Raw genomic sequence first — 23,934 nt, forward strand, 5'->3', positions numbered from 1 at the left:
GCCAGTCATCTTGCTGGGACTCCAGCTGCCATGCAGCTCTGGGCCCCCAGAAGCCACATCCCCCCCACTCTTTTGCCCTCTAGATCCCTGCCCTTTCTAAGTACCCCTCTTCTTTTGGCCCCCAAGGCCCCAGTTAAGTACCCCTTCAATACCTCCACTACCCAATTCCTCTCACCTTGATCACCTGGATGTGAGTTTTGAGCTGCTCCAGGTGGGGCTGCATGGGGCCCGGCGGTGGGGGAGCAGTGGCACTGGGGGGCAGGGGCTCTGAGCGAGTCCGGCTCAGTGGCCAGTGGAGGCCTGACCCAGAGAGCCGCTCGGTGGTCATTAAGGACTGGGCAAAGTGGAAGGGCAGGGGCCCAAGCCCGGGCACTGCAAAAAATCAGGGGGTGGAATAAGGAGGGAACCACAGGGAGCAATGCAAGGAAGCAAGGGTATAGGGTGGGGGTCCAGGGGGCTGCAGGGTGATGCGCAGGATGGGGGACAGAGGTGGGGAGGAAGGATGGGCCCATCCCAAGCTTGGCACTTAGCAGGGTGCAGGGACCCAGGCCCTTCCCTGGAGAAGCAGCAGACTCACCAGTCAGCAGCGGGGCGTGAGAGCCTGAGGGGTCCAGAAGGAGAATAGGCTGCAGGCGAGAGTGCAAGGTGCCCCCAGCCTCGGGCTCCAGGCCATGGGGCAGGAAGAGGGGAGTGTGAGGGCTCCCCAGGATCGGCCCCCGAGGGCCCAGAGTTGGATGGGTCCTGCGGTCACTATCAGCCTAGGGGAGAGGCGGGAGAAGTCACGGGGAAGAAGATTCCAGCAGAGAACAAAAGGTGATGGGATGAGGCAGCAGGAAAAGGGAGTGAAAGAAGCTGGGGGGGCTTGGAGTGGGGGTGGGCACCCCAGCCACTCACCCTGGCAGGGGCGGGCAGCCCCAGCGTGATAGCGGGCAGCAAGGACACTGTCGGCAAGGCGAATGGGGCCAGAGAAGTCTCCTGCAGCCGCAGCCGCTGGCCCAAGAGCGCCTGCCATGGGAGCAGGGCGAGGGTCACCGGTCCCAGACCTCTACCCTGGTGCGCCTTCCCCAGAACACCCAGGAGGCTCTGGCAGGGGCTGCCCAGACCCTCTAGCCCCAGCCAGGGCAGGGCCACTAGCTAGAAGAAGACTGGGCCTCAGAACTGCCCCAGGAGAGCCCAGTCTCGGCAAGGCCTTACCTCCGAGCCCAGGATGGGGTTGGGGCCGTGCTCGCTGTCATTGGGGGAGCTGCACCCTGACGCGGGCGTGCTGCTACTACTTGGGGAAGAGTCTGAGGGTTGGGGAGAGAGGGAAGTGCAGTCAGAGGCCAGGGTGGGCAGGAGGGTACAGCCAGGCCGCCTGGTGCAGGAGACCCTGGGGCAGCCCCTTCCTTAACGGGCACCTCTGCTTCCTGCTTTTTTTCCTTTTGAGACGGAGTCTCGCTCTGTCACCCAGGCTGGAGTGCAATGCTGCCATCTTGGCTCACTGCAACCTCCGCCTCACAAGTTCAAGCGATTCTCCTGCCTCAGCCTCCAAAGTAGCTGGGACTGCAGGCATGTACCAACATGCCCGGCTAATTTTTGTATTTTTAGTAGAGACATGTTGGCCAGGTTGGTCTCAAACTCCTGACCTAGGTGATCTGCCCACCTTGGCCTCCCAAAGTGCTGGGATTACAAGCATGAGCTACCGTGCGTGGCCTCCTGCTTTCTTACCATAAGAGCAGGAAGAAGGCAGGCCACCTTTGGCCTACAGCACCTTTGCACAATTTTTTTTAAAGGTTGTCTCCTTTTCTGGGAGATGTCAGCTAATAGAGCAGGGGCTGGGTTTCAGCCCCAATTCCCTGCCTTCGGCAAGTATGTGAGACACCCCCATACAACCACACATGGCAGTCTTAGGGAGGGGAGACCCCTGTCTGGGTGGGCCTGACCCAAAGGGACAAGACCAGCCAGGTTTGAGGATGGCAACTACACCCGCTTGGCTGGCCCTCACCTCCGAGGGTCTCTGCAGGTCGTCGCCGGAGGCTGGGGGGCGCACTCTCCTTTCGAAGCAGTGGATTCTTCCTCCGCTCCAGGGACTTCTTGGGCTTATAGCGCAGCTTCAGGTTGGGCTCAGAGACTGTGGGGAGCACCAGCGTCACTCAGGCCCCCACCAACCTCTTTTTCCCACCCTTTAGTCCCTCAGTCCCAGTCATCTCTATGGGTCCAGGAAAGAGAAGGGAGAGCCAGAGAGAAGATCCTAGCCTACCGACGATCCCCTGGCCCAGCCCAGCCTGCCCACCCCTGCACACTCCTGCCCATGTCCAGGGCCCTTCCCTGTTCCTTTGTCTGGAAGGTCCCGCCTGTCTGTCCAGCTCACCTGTCTTGCGCAGGGGGAAGTGCTCTGGGGGGTCACTGGGCAGGCTGGGAACAGGAGGCAAAAAGCTGCTGAGCATGGAGCGGGCAGCTCCTTCCGTCTCCAGGGGCTCCAGGGTTCTGCAGAATGAGTGCCAAGGCTGCTTCAGAGGGATGGGGACACTGCACAGGCATCACCCTGAGCATGGGCCCTGGGACCTGTGGAGGAGGCTGCAGCAGGCAGGGCTGGGCAGTGTGGGGCAGGCAGGATGAGGACCATCTCCAGGTGGCAGCAGTGGGCCACCTGTCCTCTCCAGCAGCCACCGTGCAGAGCTCTGACCTAGGCATAGAAGCCAGGTGCTTGGGTGAGGGGACCACTAGAGGCTCTGTCACCTGCACTAGGAACCTGCTCGGGGAACCAGGACATTTTTGTGCTCAGGGAAAATATAACAAGAGAAGAGGCTCATATGTGCAAGAAACAAAGCCAGTAGGGTGTGTGTGTGTGTGCGTGCGTGCGTGCGTGCGTGCGTGTGTGTGTGTGTGTGTGTGTGAAGGGCCTTGGGCAGGATTGGGAGAAAATTTAAAGAGAGAAGAGGGCAGGTATCAGTTGAGAGAGGGGCTTGGGGGCATTATGCTTAGAGGAAGGGTAAGGACTGGGAGTGGCAGCTGGAGAGGAAGGGGGCAAGTGTGTGTGCTCATGGCTAACACGTGGGGGGCATGTGGGGACAGGAGGGAGCAGGTGAGGAGGGCGTTACCTGTAGGCAATGCTGGGGCTGTTGGGATGGACTGTTCTCTCTAGGGCTGCCTGCTGTTTTTTCAGAATCACCTCTGCCAGCTTCTGCTTGACCACGCTACTGGCTACAGCACCTGTTGGGGCACAGACATGAGGGGGCTGCAGGTGGGTGGACAAACAGCCTCGTGGCACTCCCTGGCATGGCTCTGTCCCCATCCTCAGTAGGAGGCATCCCAGGGACTCCCCAGACAAGAGCCAAGCCCAAGGCCCTACCCCTCCCTGGAGCCTCCAGACACTCCCCCACCCCCACACCCCACACGCATTCACAGGCAGAGCCAGGCAAGCAGAGGGAAAGGCTCAGCTCAGGCCCAGCTGGCTGCACCCCTCCCATCTCAGCGCTCACAGGCCACACAGGCAGCCACAGGCACCCGGCTGGTGGGGCTGGGCTGGGCTTGGCTGGGGCAGCCTCATCCTTACTTCGTTTGCTCTTGTCCTTGTGCAGAAGCTGCCGCAGCTCTTGTTCCTGGGGTCCCACCTGCAACTCGGGCATCGGCGTGTCCATGGAGAGCTGTGGGCAGGACCAGAGGCCCAGGAAGGGACAAGGACTTGAGGACTGAAACTGTAGGGAACTGGAGGCAGGGAGGCTGGGGACCAAGCTCAAGGTGGCCCCACATGTGGGGAGCTCCATCTTTACCCTCATGGGCTCCACCGAGCGCTGCTGCTGCAGGCCTGCTAGGAAGAGGTGGTGGTGCAGGCGCTGGGGACGCTGCAGGGCCAGCAATGTGGGCTCTGGTGGGGGCTCCACTGGGGGCCGCTGGCCCACCCGCAGGTCCATGGGCTGGGACTGAGGGCCTGATGTGTCTGCACAGGGCCTGGGGCAGCCTGGGGACAGAGAGAGGGGCAGGTGAAGTTGGAAACTTTGTCCTCAGAGGCATGACTACAGCCTGACCACCTCCCTCGGGCTCACTTGAGAATGGCAAAACCCTCTCGTGAGGTTTTCCCTCACTTAGTCCTTGTCATAGTCCTGCAAGGCAGGTATTATCAATTCTACTTTGCTAGTGAGAGAAAAGGTCACATGAACTGTCCGATTACACTGTCTCGCTGGTGGTGTTTGAATAGAGGCTTCCGACTCCATGCACAATGCTCTTCCACTAGACATGCTCCTCCTCGGGCAGGGGGCTGAGGGCTAAGGGGACCTATGATGAGCTCAGGCCCTATGGTGGGACATCTTGGCCCTGCCTTCTCCCTCCCTTCATCTCTCCCTGGAATCAAAGGATTTGCCCAGCTGCTCTCCATTGAGTTGGGCTCAAAGGAGGTGATCGAGCAGGCAAACAGGCCCACTTTGTTCCGCCTCCAGCTCCAAGCCTCACAGGCCCTCTGGATCGCCACCCTCCCATCGCAACCCCAGTCATGGGATACAGTGATGCTTCAAGCCTACAGCCAGCCCTGACCGCCACCCTGGGCCTGCAGAACCCTGTGCCCAGGGCAGGTTCCTTAGCTCACAGGCCCTGTGTGCCCTTGGGCCTGCTCCTGGGTGCCTCTGTGGCAGCTCTGGGCCTGGCATGGTCAGGATGGCAGGCACGGCTGCCTCTTCTCAATTGTCCTCTGCACCCACGCCAGGAGCACCCTGCCAAGGCTGTGGGTGCAGGGGCTATTTATAACTGGCCACCAGACTAGGGTCCATGCCAGCATAGCCAGCTGGGCCAGGCTGGGCTGAGCAGCCAGAGAGGCTGAGACACACAGAGATGGAGCTGTTGCAGTGGGCTCATCCTTGAGAAGGGGGAGTGGGTGGGGGTGGGAGCAGGCCGGCCCCATGGGAGGGCACACAAGTGGAGAAACCTTCCTGGAGAGGCCTCCTTCAGCAATTCCAATGCTGGGCATCTCCCAGTGGGACAGCCACAGACTATCCTCAGGGTTTGGGGCTGAGGACAGCTGGAAAGGCCTGTGGCAAAACACTAGTCTAGGAGTCAGAAATCTCGGCCTACAGGCCCAAGCCAGCCACTCCTAGCCACAATCTTTACATCCACAGCACTTTTGCATGAACATCTACAAAGCCCTCTCAGCTCATCAACCCATTGGCCTGGGGGGGTAGACATTACTATCTTGTTATTCTAAATAAGGAAACTGAGGCTCAGGGCGGAAGGGCCCTGTCCAAAGGAACCCAGCTAGGGGCAGAGTTAGCATGGGTTCTGGTCCTACCAAGGCAGGTACTCCAGTTTCCCACCAACTTTCAGGAATTCACCTCCCCTCGAGGGGCTCTCACTAGGCAAAGAAGACGGGTTTGCAGTAGGCTGTCACTAGTAGGCATTCACTCTAACATTCCCTGACTGTGACATGGAGGACATGAGAAAGGAGCCCAGCAAGGAGGTGCCCGCCATGCCCCCTGAATATCAAGTGCCCCAGAGGGACGGCTGATGCCTGTGCACCCAGATGCTGCCTGCAGTAGACAATGCACCACCCGGTGTTTACGCTGCCTCCCAAGAAATCTGGATTCTCATTCGGGCTGAGTCTGGGTCTCCAATACCAATACATTCCTGCCCCAGGAAAGGTCTCAGTCCTTCCATGTTCTGTGTCCTGGCTTCCTGGGGTGACTCCCCTGATGATGCAAGAGGGGCTTAGGGAAACCAAGGCCGGCCACCTAGACTCAAGACCAGTGGCTTCAGCCACACACAGACTGTAAGCAGTCCCCCCAGCAGGGGCCCCTCCCCTCACTCTCTGCATGACCACTGCCTCCACAGCAGAAGAGAGTATAGGATGGGCTCCACCTGGAGCCCTGGAAATACTTCTCAGGGTGCTTTAGCATTTGTGAGGCTCCACAGTCTGGTCCTAACTCGGTTTCTCTCAATTTGGTCTGCATCTGAACATGAACCCTCCACCTTGGCCATCACAAATCCAGGTCTCTTCTCTCTGAGCTTTTGCTCAGTGTCCCCCTGTCTGTGCTGTCCTCATCCCTACCTTCTGCTTTTCCAATTTTAGTATATGTGCTGCCGAAGCGAGCACCCTTCTGCTTTTCCAAATCCTACTCTTTGCTCAAAGCCCAGCTGGAGTCCTCCCTCATCCTTGGACCCAGCCAGTGCCTAGCATTCCTCCCTCTTTTGGACTTCAATCACGTGGCAGTTCCACGCCGGGATTAGCACCCTGTGGGCAGGTACCATGTCTGAGCCACAAACGTGGAATCAACGAATAAATCTGTGTCCCTCCTAAAATGTCCAGGAAAGTACCCTGGCACAGAGACAGGGCTCATTAATGATTCTTGAACAAATGGATAAACTCCTGAATCCATGTCCTTTCACAGGGCACTGGTCACATTATTGCATTCTACTATTTTTTTCTCCTTGTATTTGTGTGACCTTCCTCCCTAACCTGCCTGTTAGCTTTTAAACAGCCAGGACTGAAGCAACGAGGATGACTGGGCTCCATTTCTCCCTGCTATATGGAATTAGTACACGTCAGGCTATATATCTTGCACTCAGTAGACCCTCATTTGATATTGGCTGCGCTGAAGGAAGGGCAGACTGCATCTAGTGCAGACCTGGCCCCATGGGCATGTCCTAAACCAAAGCAGTGGCAGGAAGTCCAGTCCTTCCCCAGGGCAGCCCAGCAGCAGAGGAGGCCCAGGCAGGCAGTGGGAGGAGGCACGGATGCAAGAGAACCCTTCCTCTCCAGCAGAGCAGTCCTGCAGGGGCTGCCATGCCCACCTTGCAGGGCTGGTGTGAGGACCGAATGAGTCCACACACAAGAACACACCTTGCCTGGTGCCTGACGTGGGGCAGGGGTCTAAGTATAAATATTAGCTTATTACTTTCCTTCCTGTTTCACTGCACCCAGCAAGGACGAGAAGGGCATCCTGGCATCCTGTCTGTCCTTTTCCTGTTGTGTTTCCCAGCACTGCACCCAGCCGGTATGCAGAGCTGCCTCTCTCACCCCAGCTCCTCACCCTTCCCTGGAGCCCCTACCTCCTGGCTCTCTGTGGATCAGCCAGCGACCCTGCTTTTCTGACCCCTCAGCTTCTCTTCTTCTTACTGCCCTTCCACCCCTCATCTTCCACTCCCCACCATGGGCTCCCCCAGGCCTGACTCTTACCTGTGCCAGTGGGGCTGCGACAGTGGGCACCCGGGCTCACCTGGGTCCCATCTGTAGAGAGAAGAGAGACGGAGTGAAGGAGCTGCAGCAAGGGGTGAGGAGAAGGAGCAGGAAGGAGAGAGGGTCAAGCCAGGCCTGCTCCCTGCCACTCCAAGCTTGAGCATGCCAAAGCCTGGGACCTCCACCAGAAGCTAACCGAAATGAGAAAACTCCACCCCATCCAGCTCCTCCAGTCCCCCTGCTGGCGAAGAGGGCTCCCCAGCTCCCTCTTCCTCAGGCAACCTTCTGAGTGACTTGAGCTCAGGCCACAGCAAGAACCTAAGGAGGCCTCAGCTCACCCAGCAGTGCCCTCAGCCCTCCCTTCTGTGGTCAGATACGATCTTCCCTGGGCAGCCAAACCAAGCTCCTATTGCCCAAGGGAAAGAAGAGGGCCGGTGAGGCGGGGCCAGAGGTGGGAGAGCCCAGCTGGGGGGAGCAGACCTGGAGAGGGGGAGCCCGGCCTGCTCAGAGCCTCCCAGGTGGGAGTGAAAGGAGCAGGTGGGGACACAGAGGTTTCCACAGGGGGGAGGGACTGGGTCATGGCCCAGAGGTCAGGTCAGATCTGGTGGGAACTGTGAACTGTGAAGTGGTAAGGTCAGGAGTGCATGGCCCAAGGACCCTGCAGTGCAGACCCTTTTCCTCCTACTGCCCCATCCTATGTCCTGCTGCCTCTGTTTCCTCAGAGAAGGGACCGACTCAGCCTCTTTCCCAGATAATCTGAGACAGAAATCTTTTCTTTAGGAAATGGCTACCTCTCTCGAGGCTCCTAAGCCCAGCAAGCAAACCTATAGTAGGGCCCAAAGCTGGTCAGCAGCAGAAAGCCCCCAGGGGAGGTGGAGGCCGGCTGGGGTTGGAGAAGGCAGGGATGAGCCCTGAGGCCACCAGTCCACGGCAGACACCTTTCCCTCTTGCTGTCCAGCTCAGGGTCAAGGAGACAGGAGGCCAGGAGACCCAGAGGCTGCCTGGAGCGGGTACTGGGTGGACACAGAAGCCCTCTGCCAGTCAGACTTGGGGAAGAAGGGGTATTTTTGAGAAACTTTTGGGGTGATCCTTTGGCTCTGTGTCTCAGAGGCAGCCACCATTCCTCTTCAGAGCTGAGAAAGGAGAACTCCCTGCAGGCAGGCGCTGCTGGGGAGGGGCAGCCTAGGCACAGGGAGACTCCCGCTGACTGCCCTCCATGCTTTGGATGACAAAGCTTGGTCAGAAGATGCCGCTCTACCGATTAAAATTCTGCCCATCCTTTGAGGTCCAGACCAAGTCTATCTCCTTGGGAAGCTCCCCCTAATCTCCCCCCTCCTCTTTTTCCACAGCACTCACTATGGGTCTGCCACCTTGGCCCTTCATTTATCATGATCTCTGTGGTGACATGTGGAAGCCGTGCCTATCTGCACCACACCTTGCTGGCACATGGCAGTCTCTGTTAGTAACTTGCAAATCAAATACAATGACTCTCTCTTGACCGCCTGCCTGAGCCACAGCATGCATATTTCTCAAGGTGGTGGGCCCCAGAGGCAAACTCTCCTCCCCGTAACAAGATAACCGCCAATCCCAGGCTTTCTTAGTACCTCATTTTTCTACAGGACCTGGTCCCCTCAGAGGTTTCTGTACTGGACTCCAGGATGCACTCCCAGTCCCTTGCCACCTGGGAATTCTCTCCCACCTCCCCAGTCCCTGCCCAAGGGCTGGTCAGCAGCAATCATGCTTGGGAGCAGAGCCAGGTTCTCTGCACCTCGCTCTCCTGGTAACCACAGATTCTGGACACCATGCACTCTCTGGATGGGAGAAAAATTAATGGCCCTGAACTCTGTGGTGTTGGCCACCAGGCCCCAAAGGGATGTTTTGTGGTGATAACCCATAATATAAAGTCTGTTCAGAAAAGCCGTGTGCAAGACTGCGTACATGTTGGCAATGGGGGCTGCTTCCAATAGCAATTCCTAGTAAAAGTTCTGCTTTTCCCCCACTCCCTGGCCCTGTGCTAAGGGCCATCAAGCTCAGAAGAGCATAGAGCAACAGAGATAAGACCTGGGAACAGCTCTCTTTGTGTCCCAGAGAGAGGAATGGTATCTAATGGCGCCCTGTCAGTAGATGAACTGAAGCCAGAGCATGAACAGCCTGCATCCCAGTTCTGGCTTGAGTGTAGGAACCTCTTTTCTCATCACTGTCTCTCTCAGAGGGCTGTAACTACTAATTTGGGATCAGACTGAAAAAAAAAAATGAGGAGTAAATGGACCCAAGGGACCAGGAATACTGTCTAGGGCGGGACCCTTCTCCACATGGCTCTCAGCCAGGTTGGTAAGCTCTCTGTTTTGGAATCCTAGCTACTCCCCTTTTCTATCTTCTTTGGAGGCAACTGCAGCAGACTTGAGAAACAGTTTACTTGGCACTGGGGCACGTGGGCCTACCAGGTCACCTTCTGAAACCAGAATACTTGATATTACCCAGAAACCTATGAGCCCCTGCACCAACGAGTGCACCCCAGCCCTCAGCAACCTCCAGAGTAGACACAAACACAATTCTAAGCACCTGGAACAAACTGGCTTCCCTACTGCTCCTACCTCACTGCCTCGGTCTTCCCTGCCCAGCAGGTATGACTTTGCCTTCTAAATCTGCACAAGGTGGACGAAAACCTGAGCCTTGCAAACCACCTGCTCTCCCAGGAACTTCATGTCTTCGGTGGGGCAGAGGGCTTCCCCAGGAGCACTGCCACCTAGAACCCCCTTCCCAATGTCTCCAATGTCTTTTTTATATTTATTTATTTTTGAGGCATGGTCTTGCTCTAATGCCTAGCCTGGAGTGCAGTGGTATGAACATGGCTCACTGCAGTGTTGACCTCCTGAACTCAGGCGATTCTCCTGCCTCAGCCTCCTGAGTAGCTGGGACTACAGTATGCACCACTACGCCTGGCTAAATTGTTTTGTTTTGGTTTGGTTTGGTTTTTCTGGGTCTTTTTGCAGAGACAAAGTCTTCCCCTGTTGCCCAGGCTGGTCTCTAACTCCTGGGCTCAAGTGATCGTCCCCACTTACCTTCACTGTCTTTGTTAAGGCTGTTCCCACCTCTCTGGACTCTTGACTAGCAAAAAGGAAGGAGCAGGAAGACCTAGGCCCCAGCAGCAAGAGGAAAGCAGGCAATGGCAGGAGGCCACAGTCTTAGGTTCGGGGCTAACTCCCTTCACACCCGAGGTTGCTGTCTCTGGTTCTCTTTCCCTGACATAGACTAGAAAAAGCTTGACTCTCCATGGGGCTGGCAGAGAAGATGAAAGCTGGCAGTGAAATGGCTTCAGGAAGATCCAAGAATAAATAAACAGGAGAAAGAACAATGTGGTTGCCAGGACTCCCTGACACAGAGTGGGGGCTGAGTACAGAGGATCAGCTCTTCTTCCAGGCTTTAGAGATCGTTCAGATCAACACTCTCACTTGACAGAGGAGGAAAGAGCAAGAAGGGGCTAGGTCACAGCCACCCAGCCAGCCAAGCCAGACCAATACAGGGAAAACACAAAGGTCGACCCCAAGTGCAGGTAGTACTTCCATGGAAAGTCATTGATCTAAGGGTTGAAAAGATGGAAAGATGAATGAAACCTGGTTCTTATTTTCAAGGAGTTTAGAATACCACCTAGAGTCTTAAACACAATTGAACACATACAATACTTGCAGATACTAAAAAAATTCAGAGAGCCCAAAAGTTGTTAGGATGAGTTTCTCATTTATCCCAGACTCCCCAGAACTTCCTGGAAGTCCCCCTTTCTAACAGCTTCTGGTCTCTCCCTTCCAGAAATTCTCTATACTGCTCATTGATTGGCACTGCTCAGATTTATCCAGAACCCAGCAGCAAGCTGAGAGTGGGCTGGAAGCCCCTGCCACATGAAGTCTAGCAGGCCACAAACTGTGAGGGAATTGAAGGTCTAAAGCACCGAAAACACTGGCTTTGCGGTCAGATGGGGTTAAGCTCCAACTCGCTCAGTGACTGGCAGGGAAAGCCAGAAACACAAGTTAACCTGCCTCGGCTGCCCCATCTGTAATCAGGAGCTAAGAATACCTACTTCAGGCCGGGCGTGGCTTATACCTGTAATCCCAGAACGTTGGGAGGCCAAGGCGGGCAGATCACTTAAGGTCAGGAGTTCGAGTTTGAGACCAGCCTGGCCATCATGGTGAAATCCCATCTCTACTAAAAATACAAAAATTAGTCAGGCATGGTGGCTGGTGCATGTCATCCCAGCTACTTGGGAGACTGAGGCATGAGAATCGCTTGAACCCAGGAGGTGAAGGTTGCAGTGAGCTGAGATCGCACCACTGCACTCCAGCCTGAGAGACGGAGAGAGAATGTCTCAAAAAAATCAAAAGAATATCTACTTCAAAAAAGTCACCTGAGATCAGCAACGCGGTGTGATGCACCCAGCACATGGTGGGTGCTCCCTCAGTGGTGGCGATTAGTAGTTCGCCTCCTGCACTTGTCTGCAGCCTCCTTTCTGGCATTAACATTTCAGTGTCTGCTCCCAACTCTCTTCCCTCCTCTACCACAAACCATTTTCTCCTGGATGCATGCCCCTGCCCCATCCCATCTCTCTCAGCCTGTCTCACTTTTTTTTTTTTTTTTTTTTTTGAGATAGAGTCTTGTTCTGTCACCCAGGCTGGAATGCAGTGGTGCAATCTCAGCTCACTGCAACCTCTGTCTTCTGGGTTCAAGCAATTCTCCTGACTCAGCCTCCCGAAGAGCTGGGATTACAGACGCTCGCCACCACACCTGGCTAAGTTTTGTATTTTTAGGAGAGATGGGGTTTCACCATTTTGGCCAGGCTGGTCTGGAACTCCTGACCTCAAGTGATCTGCCCGCCTCAGCCTCCAAAAGCCCTGGGATTATAGGCGTGAGCCACCGCGCCAGGCTCCCTGCCCTGTATCTTATCCTCAGTCTCTCCTAGCTATGTCTCTTCCCTTTCTCTTCCACCTGAACTTCTCTAAGTGAACAACTTATTATGCGCCAGAAGTTGTTCTAAGTGCCTTATATTTGCTAACTTATCTAGTCCCCATGACAAACCTCTGAGGTCTTTACTGTTTTATTCTCATTAGATAAATGAGTTGACCGAGGCCCAGCAGTATTAGATAACTTGTCTGAGGTCACAGACAAGTGGCAGAAGTTGAGCTGAGACTTGAGCACAGGCAATTGGGCTTCAGAATCCATGTTCTCAACCAACACACTCCACCCCTTCTCCCCAGCATTCCCACTCGCCACAGGCCAGCCGGCACAGGACACTTGCAGGACCTAGACGAACATGCAGAAAGATGGGAAAAAATCACACAGCCCCAAAGGGACCCATGCCAGCAGCAATCCCCAGCCCTGCGCAGGTGAGAGGGCAGAAGCTACATCATCTTTGGGTGCCCGTGAAGACAGTCCCAAAGAATCATTTGGAGCAACTGTTGACTTTGTAGAAACCAAGCAAAGATTTGGGACTATATGCTTGGAACAGGGGGCTGGCAATGGGTTGGGGTCTTAGAGGAGCCTCAGTGCCATCTCCCCTGCTCTCAGCGCCCTACCATATCCCTTCTCTAGAAGGTCTGAAGTCCCTCTAGGATTCTCTCATTTATGTCCCAAAGTAAGCTGCACCATTCCTCTGTATAGACAGAGGAGCCAGCTGCCCATCAGGACAGAGGCTCAGCTGCCAGGTGAGCCAGCCGTAATGTCTGCCTACCCAGACGAAGGCCTCCGTCAGTCCAAGGCAAGGGGACAGGGAAGCTCTGCAGGCTCAGCAGCTGTGCACCAAGCAGGAGGCTGGATGTAAGGACGGCAAGGCCAGCCTCCTGCCTCCGCAATGAGCGTGCCCCTTTCTCCGCTACCTCGGGGCAGCTGGGGCCCTGAGGCAGCTATTTTTAGCTCTTGACACCTGGGTATTTTGTAGCCGCAGGATGTCCGGTTTGGAGTCTCTTTCTGGGAATCCCACATGCGACTGTTGTAAACAGCCCCACGCAGCGGTGGCCTGAGCTGGGAGCCAGCGTCACCCCTCCCACCTCTACTTCTGCTGTTTGAGATGAATCAAACAGGAAGCAGATGTAACCATGGCAGCGGCAGCTCGAGCTCCCTGGGGGTGGGAAAGCATCCTCCCTGGTTTGTTGTGCCCACCCCAGATCCCCTGCTCTACCCCGTGTCCTCTCCTCAAGGATGGAGACCTGGCAGAACCTGAGGCCAGGGAGCTGAGCCATTCTGAGTTGCATATGGCTGTTGGTTTCTGGGCCTGGCACTCTCTGGGAACACTTGCTGTTCTCTGACAGAGAAAAACAGGGGTCCTCCCAGCCTTGTCCACCTCCTAGGACCTCTCAGGCCACCACTCAGCCTGCCCTGCAAGTCCATAGTGAAAGGGAGGGCATAGCTACTTCCTAGGGTGGCAGGCCTGGAGCGCCTGCATCTACTTCCTGTTACCCACAGCCTTCGGCTTACAGCTGGTCCTGCCCCTGCACTGCCCTGCCCACTTAGGGAATTCCTGAGCCAGTGAGCTCCCCTAGTCCACACTACCCTAGAATGATTTCTAAGTTCCGAAAAGCCCTCAAAGACATAAGTTCCACACTCATCCTCACTCCTCTGCTCCAGTATCTCCAATCCCTGAGATAGGAAGTTCACCATGATGTCTAACCACCATCTTTCCTATCATAAGCAAAACATCCTGAGCAGGCAAAATTTGAGGCCCTATCTGTAACATGGGGATAAGTCTGCCAGCCTCTGCCTTCATCTCTCCCCTTCTCCTCTACCCTTCTGGCGCCCCACTTAGACCAGCTGCTCCCTCTCAGCAGCCAGTGTGAGCCAGTCTTTCTCAAAGGCCAGTGTTTGTCCCAGCAGGAAGCACAGTCACCGCCCCAGGCTGCCTCTAGGGGCGGCTCCTTCTCCCCTCTGAAGTGTCACACTCATTCCCTTGCTCTCCTTGTCACCCCCAGCTCCTGGGCCCTCCTCAGCCAGACCCTGCCCCTCTGTGTGCCCAGCTCCTGCTTTGCCCACTGGTTCTGCCGCTGCCAGCTGCAGGCCGAGCAAGGAGATGTGCCTTCCTCACTCTTCTCACCTGTGCCACCCACAAGGCCACGCGGCCCACTCCCAAGATTGCCAGGGAAATGTTTAAGTTACAGTATCAACAACAGTAATAGTATTCTAATTATTAATTAATATTAATAATGATCAACAATTACGTGTTAATGCTTACTGTGTGCTGGCTATTGTCTTAAGCATTTTTGGCAGGGGGCAATCTCCTCCCATTAACCCATTAACCTTTTTTTTTTTTTTGAGACCAAGTTTTTCTCTTTGCTGGAGTGCCGTGGCTGGATCTCAGCTCACTGTAACCTCCGCCTCCTGGGTTCAAGTGATTCTCTTGCCTCAGCCTCCCAAGTAGCTGGGGTTACAGGCACCCACCACCATGCCTGGCTAATTTTTGAATTTTTTTTAGTAGATATGGAGTTTTACCATGTTGGCCAGGCTGGTCTTGAACTCCTGACCGCAAGTGATCCACCCATCATGGCCTCCCAAAGTGCTGGGATTACAGGCGTGAGCCACCACGCCCCGCCCCACTAAGCATTTTAATTGTACTACTTCAAGTAGTCCTGACAACTCTGTAAGGTAGATACTGTTTTATTTATTTATTTATTTATTTGAGACAGAGTTTTACTCTGTCACCCAGACTGGAGTGCAGTGGCATGATCTCGGCTGACTGCAACCTCTGCTTCCCAGATTCAAGCGATCCTCCTGCTCAGCCTCCCAAGTAGCTGGGATTACAGGCACGTGCCACCACTCCCAGATAATTTTTGTATTTTTGGTAGAGACAGGGTCTCACTATGTTGGCCAAGCTGGTCTCAAACTCCTGACCTCACTCAATCCACCCACCTTGGCCTCCCAAAGTGCTGGGATTATGGGCGTGAGCCACCAGGCCCAGCCTAGATACTATTATTATTCTCATTTTGCAGTGAGGAGACTGAGATTTGGAGAGGTTCAGAAACTTGCTGAGGTCATATAGATGGTAAGTGTAGCTGCTGGGACTCCAGAAGCTAAGCTTAGCATCAGTACACCGGTGTGGACTGTTAACTCAGCCTGCCTCCTAGTAGGGGGTGGGGTGAGGCCACCGAGGGGGCAAGGGGATGTAAGACACAGTGCGGTCCTAGGGTATGCTCCCAGTGCCAGTCTGTTCCCACAAAGCGTGCTGTGCTCCGCCCCTGCCATCCTCACTTTCTTTTTCATCTTCTATTTTCCTTGCTTTTTAAATGTACATTTTACCATTTTAAAGTGTACCGTTTAAACACTTTATAGCGTTTCCTGTTAGCTGCCTCCAGCAGGGTATAACTAAACAAGCAAACCTCCCAGGGCCGCCACGGAGGATCAAACGCTGCGTGAGCTCTCTGGAAACTGTCAAGCCCTCTACAAAATGCGGGTTGCATAACCAGAGCAAGTCACCCTCAGAGTGGGTACAAAGGGGAAAATTCTCTTGGGAGGAAAAGGTCTCTCTCTTTCTTTCTTTGTCTCTCATTCCTGGGCCTCACCCACAGGCAGGCCTTGGGAAGGTGGAAGGGCTAGAAGCACCCACAAGTGCAATAGGGAGCATCTGCCTTCAGGGCAGCTTCCTAGAGACTAGGAACACAGCCACATGGCTATCAGCATCCCTGGATCTGGGGCAGAGGAAGGCGGAAGCCACAACGGAGACCCTGGTCTGCACTCAGTAAGAACCAGGCAAACCAAACTAAGGCATCTCGTATGTGAATAGCCACAAGCTGTGAATGCTGACACTCACAGGGATGCCACAGTAACATTCGTGAAAGTAAATATCCTAGAGGTCCCATCCCGGTGGTGCCCTAGAATCCCCCTCGTTTTGCCTATTATTTTTGAAGACCGCAGGAGTCTAGTTGGTAGATTCTCCAGGCGACCTGATCCCCTTTTGCAGCCTTGGTTGAGTCTTGGTTGAAGGGGTTTTTCCAGATCACAAATCCAGCCAGGGTGCTTCCACAGCATTCAGAGGGCACTCAACATACAGATGAATGGTCCTGGGCACTGATTTGGACAAACCAGCCGTAAGGACAATTTCTGGCCAACTGGGAATTCAGTAAGATGAAAATTTACCATAATGGAAGGTGGAAATCACTGACTGAAAAAGCAGCATATGCAGAGTAATCTCATTTTGGTAAAAATTACAACACATAAGACACATAAGGAAATGGAAAGGTGTGCAGTGATCTCTCACTGACGGGTCTGTGATGTTTTTTATTTTTTAGTTTTTGCTGGTCTGTCCTGTCTGAGTATCCACAATGCACATGGACTGCCTCTGTAATAATAAAGCAGCATATACATGTACATAGACACACATAACGATGGTACAGCCCTTGGCTGCAAAGTTAAAGTGTGACCTCGGGTTCCCGTGAGAATTAGTCCACAGGGCTTTCATCGCCCCCGTGTCTTCCTGAACCATCTATACTCTGAGGTTCCATGTTTTCTACAACCTAGTGTGTCCTCTGCCTCTCCAGAATCCCATCAAGGGCCCAGCACAGGGCTGGGCACAAAGTCAGGACTTACTTAATGAATGCCTTCTGGCTGAATAATGATCATTTCCTGAAAGAAATGCCTCATGCCTCTTCCAGAGCCGCTGTGCTGGGAATACTCACTGCTGACATCACTGACCTGCCCACCCCTCCTCTGCCTCATGTTCTTCATAAGAGCAACAAGGAAGGGCTAAAATAAAGGTCACGCCAGCAGATGCTGGCAAGGTACTCCACTCCACATTAGGGCCATTCATCAGGGGCAGGGCCATCAGGGGCAGCCCCTCCCAGACCCTCCTCAAGCTGGCACAGCAGCCCCTCTCCAGGGCCAGCTGGCTTCAAGGCCCTGAGGTCCCTCCTCCCCCTGCCTCACTGGGTAAGACTGGGGGAGGTGAAGTGAAGGAGAGAAGCAGGGGTCCACCCTATGACTTCTGGCTACAGGCTCTGGCTGTTCCAGGCCCTGATGGGTGGAGGAATCTGGAACAGGGATTTGGCCTGGTTTTTTCTGTGAACTGAGGCTAGGCCCAGTTTCTGTTCTTCATGCTGCAATGTTCCCTATGCCTGACCTTCAGAAAATATGAACAATAACATTAATAATAATGACAAATATTCAGTGAGCACTGACTTCATACCAGGCACGGAGTTAACTTTATTTACATTATCTCCTTTCATCTTTATAGCAACTCCATAAAGTTGAAACTGTAATTATTTTTACATTACAGATGAAGAAGCGGAGGCACAGAGCGAAATGTGCCCATGATCACACTTGCAGGAGAAACCGAGCGAAGGCCATCCCATTCCTCCCTCTGCGTCCTTACAGGAAGCTCTCCTGCCAGGCTTTGCCAGGGACACAGTAGGGTCTAAGACGATAATTAACATCTGTAGAGTGCTCTAAGCACCAAGTGTTTACATATGCATAGAGAAACGCCCCGCTTAAAACTAGGAAATCGAGTCTCAGAGCCATCAGCATCCTTGCTCAAGATCCCGCACCTTTCGGCTGGGATTCAAACCAGGTCTCTAGCGTCAGAATGGCACATTTCTTCCCCATTATCACACGATACCCCTTGCTCACTCTCAAGGTGGCCTGGAAGGGACAGTCACACCTCCTTTAGTGCTGGAAGCCGGGGGAGAAGCCTGCGCTCAGCCCCTCGCCCCGTGGGGGTGGGGTGCTGCGCCAGCACCTCCTCAGCGTCTCCGCCGTGACTCACTCCCGGGACCCAGGGGAAGCACAGCCCTGTGCTGCGGGCAAACATCGTCCGCCGCCCGCCCCGCCTCCAGCTCCCCGCCTCCACATTTGCTAACCGAAACAAGGCTGCAGCTATTTTTAACCCTCCAGCTCCCCCTTGCCTGGGGCTCCCCCTTCACCTCTCCACCCCCCGCCCCAGCCGGGTGCCACCAGCCTGTCATTCTGAGAGCAGTTCTATAACCTGAACGCGCCCGGGAGGGCGCAGCGGACGCCCCGGACGTGCAGGTTTGTGGGGCAAGCAAAACAAGACGGTTACAGCCCAATTGCCGAATTCCCCCACCCCGGACTCTTTCCGAACCTGTAACTCTCAGACTGCCCCGCTGCTCCTGCCATTCTCGGGGCTGGGGTGGAGGGGAATGGGACTTCTGGGCTGGGGTCACCTCAGGGGTCACAGCACGGCTCCTTGGAACAGGCCCTGCAGGGAGGAAGCTGAACTGAAGGGGAATGGAGTTCCCCTAAGGATCCCCAGGGTGAAGCTGACCCTATAGGCCTAAAGCTTCTGACCACTAGGGTGTCCAATCCCTGTAGCCAACATGGAGGAAAAAGGAAGTGGTGTGAAGACAGGGTGAGGATGGTGAGCTTAGCCCAGGGCCCTCCTTGCGAGAAGTCCCCTCCCCATCCTGCTGTGGGGGCTGTGGAGCTTGGGCAGGGAAGGTCTTGGAGTCAGGGAGAACACTGAGCAGCCTCTAGAGAGAGACCCAGGGTGGAAAGACAGCCTTGGCAGTGTGCAGGTGGGAAAGCCCACCTGGTATGAGGGCTCCTCTGACACTCACGTCTTTAAGGAAAGGGCCAAGGCCAGGGAATACCTTCCTGCAGCCTTAAGCTCTGAGTCCGCAGAAAAACCTTTCTGGGAGAAGAGGCTGCAGGTGAGAGGGGCTGAAGCCTGCTGGCCTAGAGCCGGAACCTGAAGCTCAAGTTGCTAATGTGAAAGTTAACCTCCTGAGAGAGGGGTGAAGCCGTAGGGCTGCAGGTGGACCAGATAGGGGCATTTCCTCCCAGCTGACGTAGAGCCGGTGGCTTGAATCAGTTCCATCTGGCCCTCTGGTCTCAGAGTCTCCCTCAGTTTGAGTAGGAGATTCCAAGTGCCCAGGAGAGACTCTGGAGAGCCCAGCCAAAGGGCCACATGGGCTCAGGTCTTCCTGGTGTACCTCTCGTGTCCCAGCCTCCACTCTCCCTTAAGCCCTGTCCTCTCTGGTCCCAACCCCAGCCTGCCCTTCTGGTTCTCTCCTCTTTTCCAGGGCCCAGGTCCTCTGTAGGCCTTGACCCTCTCTCATTGGTGATTCCTGAGCCAAGTAAATAAATCCCAGTGGCCACAGAGGGAGCAGGCTAGACCAGAGGGGAGGGACTTGGCACAGAGGTTCCCCAATTGGGGAGATGACGGAGAAGGGAAAGAGGTGGGAGGAAGGTGAAACAGGAGAGTTCCTGGGGAGAGGAGGCTCCTGCCTCCTTCTCAACATTCAGTATGGCCACAGGGCTATGGACTCAGCCCCATGGAGGAAAAAGCATGCTCCCCAACCAAGGGAGCAGCCTTGATCTTGGCCTTGTGCAGCTCCCCGTTCTGTTCTCCCTTCTGCCAACCTTCTACTCGATGGAAGGAGACTGCTGGTTTCCATGCCAAGTGAGAGGCTGGCAATTCAGCTCCAACCCTCCGCCATTGCTTAGCCCAGGACCTCCACCTGGATCCAGGTAGTTCCCAAGCACGGCTCCAGAGGCTCGAACGGCTCCCTTCCAGCCTGGGGAGGCGAGAGCCGGCATCCATGTCACCTTCTTAGGCAGGCCTCCCCTGGCCACCCTATCAAAGGAAGTCCCACCTTGTTATTCTCTATTGCCGTGCCCCATTCATTTCCTTCTTAGGGCTTATCGCAGTGTGGAACTAGTCACACATACTCATTCCTTTACTTGCTTACTTGTTCGGTTTGTCTTCTCCACGAGAGTGGAAGTTCCCTGAGGTCAGATGTTGTGCCTTGCCTATGTGTTCACTGCATATCTGTACCCAGTACCTGGAACATTGTAAAGCTCAGCTAGGATCCAGTGAATGGATGAATTGCTGAATGACTGGCTCAGTAACATGGTTCCCTGGTTGCCAACATTGACCTTTAGGGTTGACACTCAACAGTTCCAGGATTTCTCCAAAAAGGAGAAAGCAGAATGTGGCAGGAAGAGCCAGATCAGGAAATAGGAAAGCCAAGACCCCAGGGGAAAGATCAGCCCCCATTAGCACCAGCCCAATTGGGTCCACGACAGGTCTTAGACGCCTTGAGTTTTCTCTTGGTCCTTCCTCTTAATGGCCCTGTCACCTTAGAAAACCCACGTATCTTCTGTGGGTCTCAGTTTCCTCAAAAGAAAAAATGAAGAGGTTGGCCCAAGGCAGTGGTCCTCAAATACAGCTTTGTCCCAGAATCGCCTGAAGCACCTGTTAAAATCCAGATTCCGACCAGTCAATCTGGAATGGGCCTGAGGATCTTTATTATTTTTTTAATTTTGAGACAGAGTCTCACTCTGTCGCCCAGGCTGGAGTGTGGTGGCACGATCTCAGCTCACTGCAACCTCCACCTCCTGGGCTCAAGTGATTCTCCTGCCTCTGCCTCCCAAGTAGCTGGGACTACAGGCCTGCGCCACCCGCCTGAATAAATTTGTATTTTTAGTAGAGATGGGGTTTCACCTTGTTAGCCAGGCTCCTGACCTCAAGTGATCTGCCTGCGTCAGCCTCCCAAAGTCACCACGTCCAGCCAGGATCTTTTTTTTTTTTTTTTTTAAGACAGAGTCTTGCTCTGTTACCCAGGCTGGAGTGCAATGGTACGATCTCAGCTCACTGCAACCCTTGCCTCCTGGGTTTAAGCAGTTCTCTCTCAGCCTCCCAAATAGCTGGGATTACAGGAGCACGCCACCATGCCCGGCTAATTTTTTGTATTTTTAGTAGAGATGGAGTTTCACCATGTTGGCCAGGCTTGGTCTCTTAACTCGTGACCTCAGGTGATCCACTCGCCTCGGCTTCCCAAAGTGCTGGGATTACAGGTGTGAGCCACCTCTCCTGGCCCAGGATCTTTATTTTTAACACATTCCCCAGGTGACTCTGAAGCAAATGGTCCAGGAACCCAAATTTGAGAATCCCAAATGAAATGGTGTTTTATAAGCAGACATCTGGACTTCTATTAGAAAGCCACTCCTGGCCAGGCACAGTGGCTCACACCTGTAATCCCAGCACTTTGGGAGGCCGAGGTGGGCGGATCACCTGAGGTCAGGAGTTCGAGACCAGCCTGACCAACATGGAGAAACCCCATCTCTACTAAAAATACAAAATTACCCGGGCATGGTGGCACATGCCTGTAATCCCAGCTACTCGGGAGGCTGAGGCAGGAGAATCGCTTGAACCTGGGAGAGGGAGGTTGCGGTAAGCCGAGATCATGCCACTGCACTTGAGCCTGGGCAAAAAGAACGAAATTCCATCCCAAAAAAAAAAAAAAAAAAAAAAAGCCACTCCTGCACAGGTATATACTCCCCAAAAACATGTCCACATATTCCATATACCCCACACAGGGCCATAACCTGCAAAGGTGCATACCATACGGATGATGCACGTCTGTTTTATATGTGTGCATACTCCCAAAACACCCAACACAGAGCCACCACACAGAACACAAATTGCCCAGAGCCACCACATCAACATACACAGGGGTAGGACAGCCAGTACACACACAGATACCCACCGCACACCCAATGTGTGCTCACACACATCTCATGCAGACCCACACTAAACAGACACTGTCCTGAATTTATTTTGCCTCTGGGAACTGGTCCAGGACCAAAGGAGCTATGCTCTGCTAATGAAAACATCCCTCCCACCTCTGCCACCCCCACCCCTGCCCCTTGCCCCAGGCAGCATGCTATCCACCTCTCCCTGGCAGGGGGAGGGAGACTGGAGGAGGGCAGTGGAGATGGGCTGGGAGGAGACAAAGGCCAGGCTAGCCCCTCAAGCTGCTCAGAGCCCTTCCTGAAGTCCAGCCCCCCCCTTTCCCTCCCTCTCCCCCCCAGAAGATGCCAAAGGGCCTCCACCCAGCCCCCAAGTCCATGCTCACTCAGGCCACTTGCCTAGATTCCCAGGCCCTGCTCCTAGGGAGCCAGAAGGGTTAGGGAGGTGGCTAGTATTAGGGACTCCTCCTAATACTCAGGCCTCTAAGGAAAGGGCTGTCTGGGGGCACCTTCCTGTAGCCCTAAGGCCTGGGGCCTCCAGGGAAGGTTACCACAGAAACAGGGGGAAAATATTACAAGGAAACACAATACCCGGCAGGGTCACCTGCTGACCGGGCTTCCTGCTGGGTTGCCCACCCCCAGCTCACTGCTCTCACAGCCTCCTTCTCCAGCCTCAGCCTGGGCCTCCTCACCAAGGCTCTCCTTCCTGCCTCCCCAGGACTGGGAGAAGCAGCCTTAAGCAGAAACTCTGCCCCTCTGTGGTTCCAAACAACATCAGGGATGGCCCAGAGCTGAGCCCCCCACTCCTAATCCTTACCAACCCCTCCTCACCACCACCACAGGAAATCAAAGCTTCCTGCCCCAGAGGAAGTGCCCCATCTAGTGAACAAATCCAACACAAACGCAGGGTCCTGGGAGCCTCCAGGAGGACAAATGCCCTCCCCCTAGCCCCAGGCCTTTTTCGGGCCCTGCTTGCAGCAATCACCCACACCCCACTGGAGGCCCCAGTCCCAAGTCTAACTGAGGGGCAGGCCAGGGAGAGCCAAGCTGTGGAGGGAGGGAGAGCAGAATGGGAACTGGCAGACTGAGAAGGCCTGGTTCTCAGCCTGGTTCTCGCCCCGCTCCTCCTGCTGTTTCCTAGCTGGGTGACCCTGGGCCTTGCTTTAGCTCATCTTCTCTCAGGCCCCTGCCAACTTCAAAATTACCAGCCCTTAATGAAAGGCCAGGAGAAAGAAGGCAAGCAGGAGGTGGGGTTCCACAGGCTTCTGTCTTCCAAGTTCTTGGGCAAGTATGCCCACAGCTACCAGAGGGTCCCCACTCCCTACCCCCTCACACATGCATTCTCACTTGCCCAGGGGTTTTGCATCAGAATTGAGAAAGTTCCAGCTTCCATGCCCAGAAGCCACTAAGGACTAAAGCTGAGGTCCATTATCCCTAAGCAAACTGGAGGGGGTGGATAATAACACTGGACCTTGATTCTCCTCTCCATAACCAACCTCTCCTGCTCTTCTCTGGGAAGCATGCTTGGAATCTTCTCCCCATTTTATTGATGGGGAAACTGAACTTCAATGTCAAAGTGGAGTGAACAGCTTAGACATGCAAACTTCTCTGCCCCAAAACCAAGTATAAGACCCGGTGGCCACAGAGACACCCACCCAATGAGGGACACAGAGGCCTCTGGAGAACACCATTCCAGGTGCAACACCAGGAGGCAGCTCTGAGCTTGCCTCTCAGCATAGTCCTGCTGAGCAAGGAGGGACATCAGGGGACTAAAGGCAGAAGACCAGTCCCAATAGGTCCAAGACGTGGTGCCAGTCTAGGTTCACTGGGCTGGGTACCACTCAGTGGGATACTCTGTGCCTTAGTTTCCCTCAGAAGTGACTGCAGAGGAGAAGAAAATGATTTAATAACTCATGGATGGCAGCAGTCTAGAAGCCTATGGAGTCCTGGGAGGAGGAAAGGGCCGCAAAAGCGCCCCATTAGAGGGCAAGGACCTGAGTCACAGTCTCCTTCCAGCCCTATGGGTGAACGGGGGTCTTGAGGAAGGTCCCACAGGTCCAGATGCAAGTCCAGGGAACAAACAGGCTGAGAAGTCATCTTGAGCTCCCAGCAGGGCCGCTGAGGACCGATGCCCCATTCTCACTCTAGAAAGCGGCAGGCAGAGCTGGGCCTCAGGCAGATGCTGCCTAGGGGAGTGGGCAGGGAGTGTTGGCAGCAAGACAGCCAGTGTCCAGATGCAGGGGAGGCCTTTGGGTGTGCGGGACAGCCAGCGGGGAGGAAGAGTGAGGAGCAGCCGCGGCTGGGGAGGTCAGAACCAAACGGGCAGCCACAGC

At 54.7% G+C, this 23,934-nt stretch overlaps 1 protein-coding gene and 2 long non-coding RNA genes across 5 annotated transcripts in view; 1 reads left to right on the top strand and 2 right to left on the bottom strand.

The window, feature by feature from the left end:
- HDAC7 (histone deacetylase 7) overlaps positions 1–23,934 on the bottom strand; it is a 37,555-nt gene that overhangs the window by 12,300 nt on the left and 1,321 nt on the right. The window contains exons 2-11 of one of the 3 annotated variants that reach the window (XM_032248412.1): positions 7,142–7,192; positions 3,753–3,940; positions 3,536–3,626; positions 3,081–3,192; positions 2,351–2,466; positions 1,985–2,110; positions 1,195–1,286; positions 895–1,005; positions 578–758; positions 176–372 (exon numbers count right to left, since the gene is read on the bottom strand). In XM_032248412.1, the coding sequence (XP_032104303.1) occupies positions 176–372; positions 578–758; positions 895–1,005; positions 1,195–1,286; positions 1,985–2,110; positions 2,351–2,466; positions 3,081–3,192; positions 3,536–3,626; positions 3,753–3,940; positions 7,142–7,192 (1,265 nt within the window). Of the gene's footprint in view, positions 1–175; positions 373–577; positions 759–894; positions 1,006–1,194; positions 1,287–1,984; positions 2,111–2,350; positions 2,467–3,080; positions 3,193–3,535; positions 3,627–3,752; positions 3,941–7,141; positions 9,974–23,934 lie in introns of those variants that run through there. The other 2 variants (XM_032248413.1, XM_032248415.1) reach the window with 2 other exon arrangements.
- On the top strand, positions 122–20,453 carry LOC116530359. The gene is made up of 3 exons (XR_004259959.1): positions 122–132; positions 7,652–7,659; positions 20,339–20,453. It is a non-coding gene; the product is annotated as an uncharacterized LOC116530359 (long non-coding RNA).
- On the bottom strand, positions 17,279–20,350 carry LOC116530358. Its single transcript, XR_004259958.1, has 3 exons — positions 20,151–20,350; positions 17,592–17,597; positions 17,279–17,289 (listed from the first exon to the last, which is right to left on the bottom strand). It is a non-coding gene; the product is annotated as an uncharacterized LOC116530358 (long non-coding RNA).

This window comes from Sapajus apella, unplaced genomic scaffold (assembly GCF_009761245.1).
Source record: "Sapajus apella isolate SASKATOON/1434 unplaced genomic scaffold, GSC_monkey_1.0 scaffold66, whole genome shotgun sequence".
Lineage (NCBI taxonomy): Eukaryota > Metazoa > Chordata > Mammalia > Primates > Cebidae > Sapajus > Sapajus apella.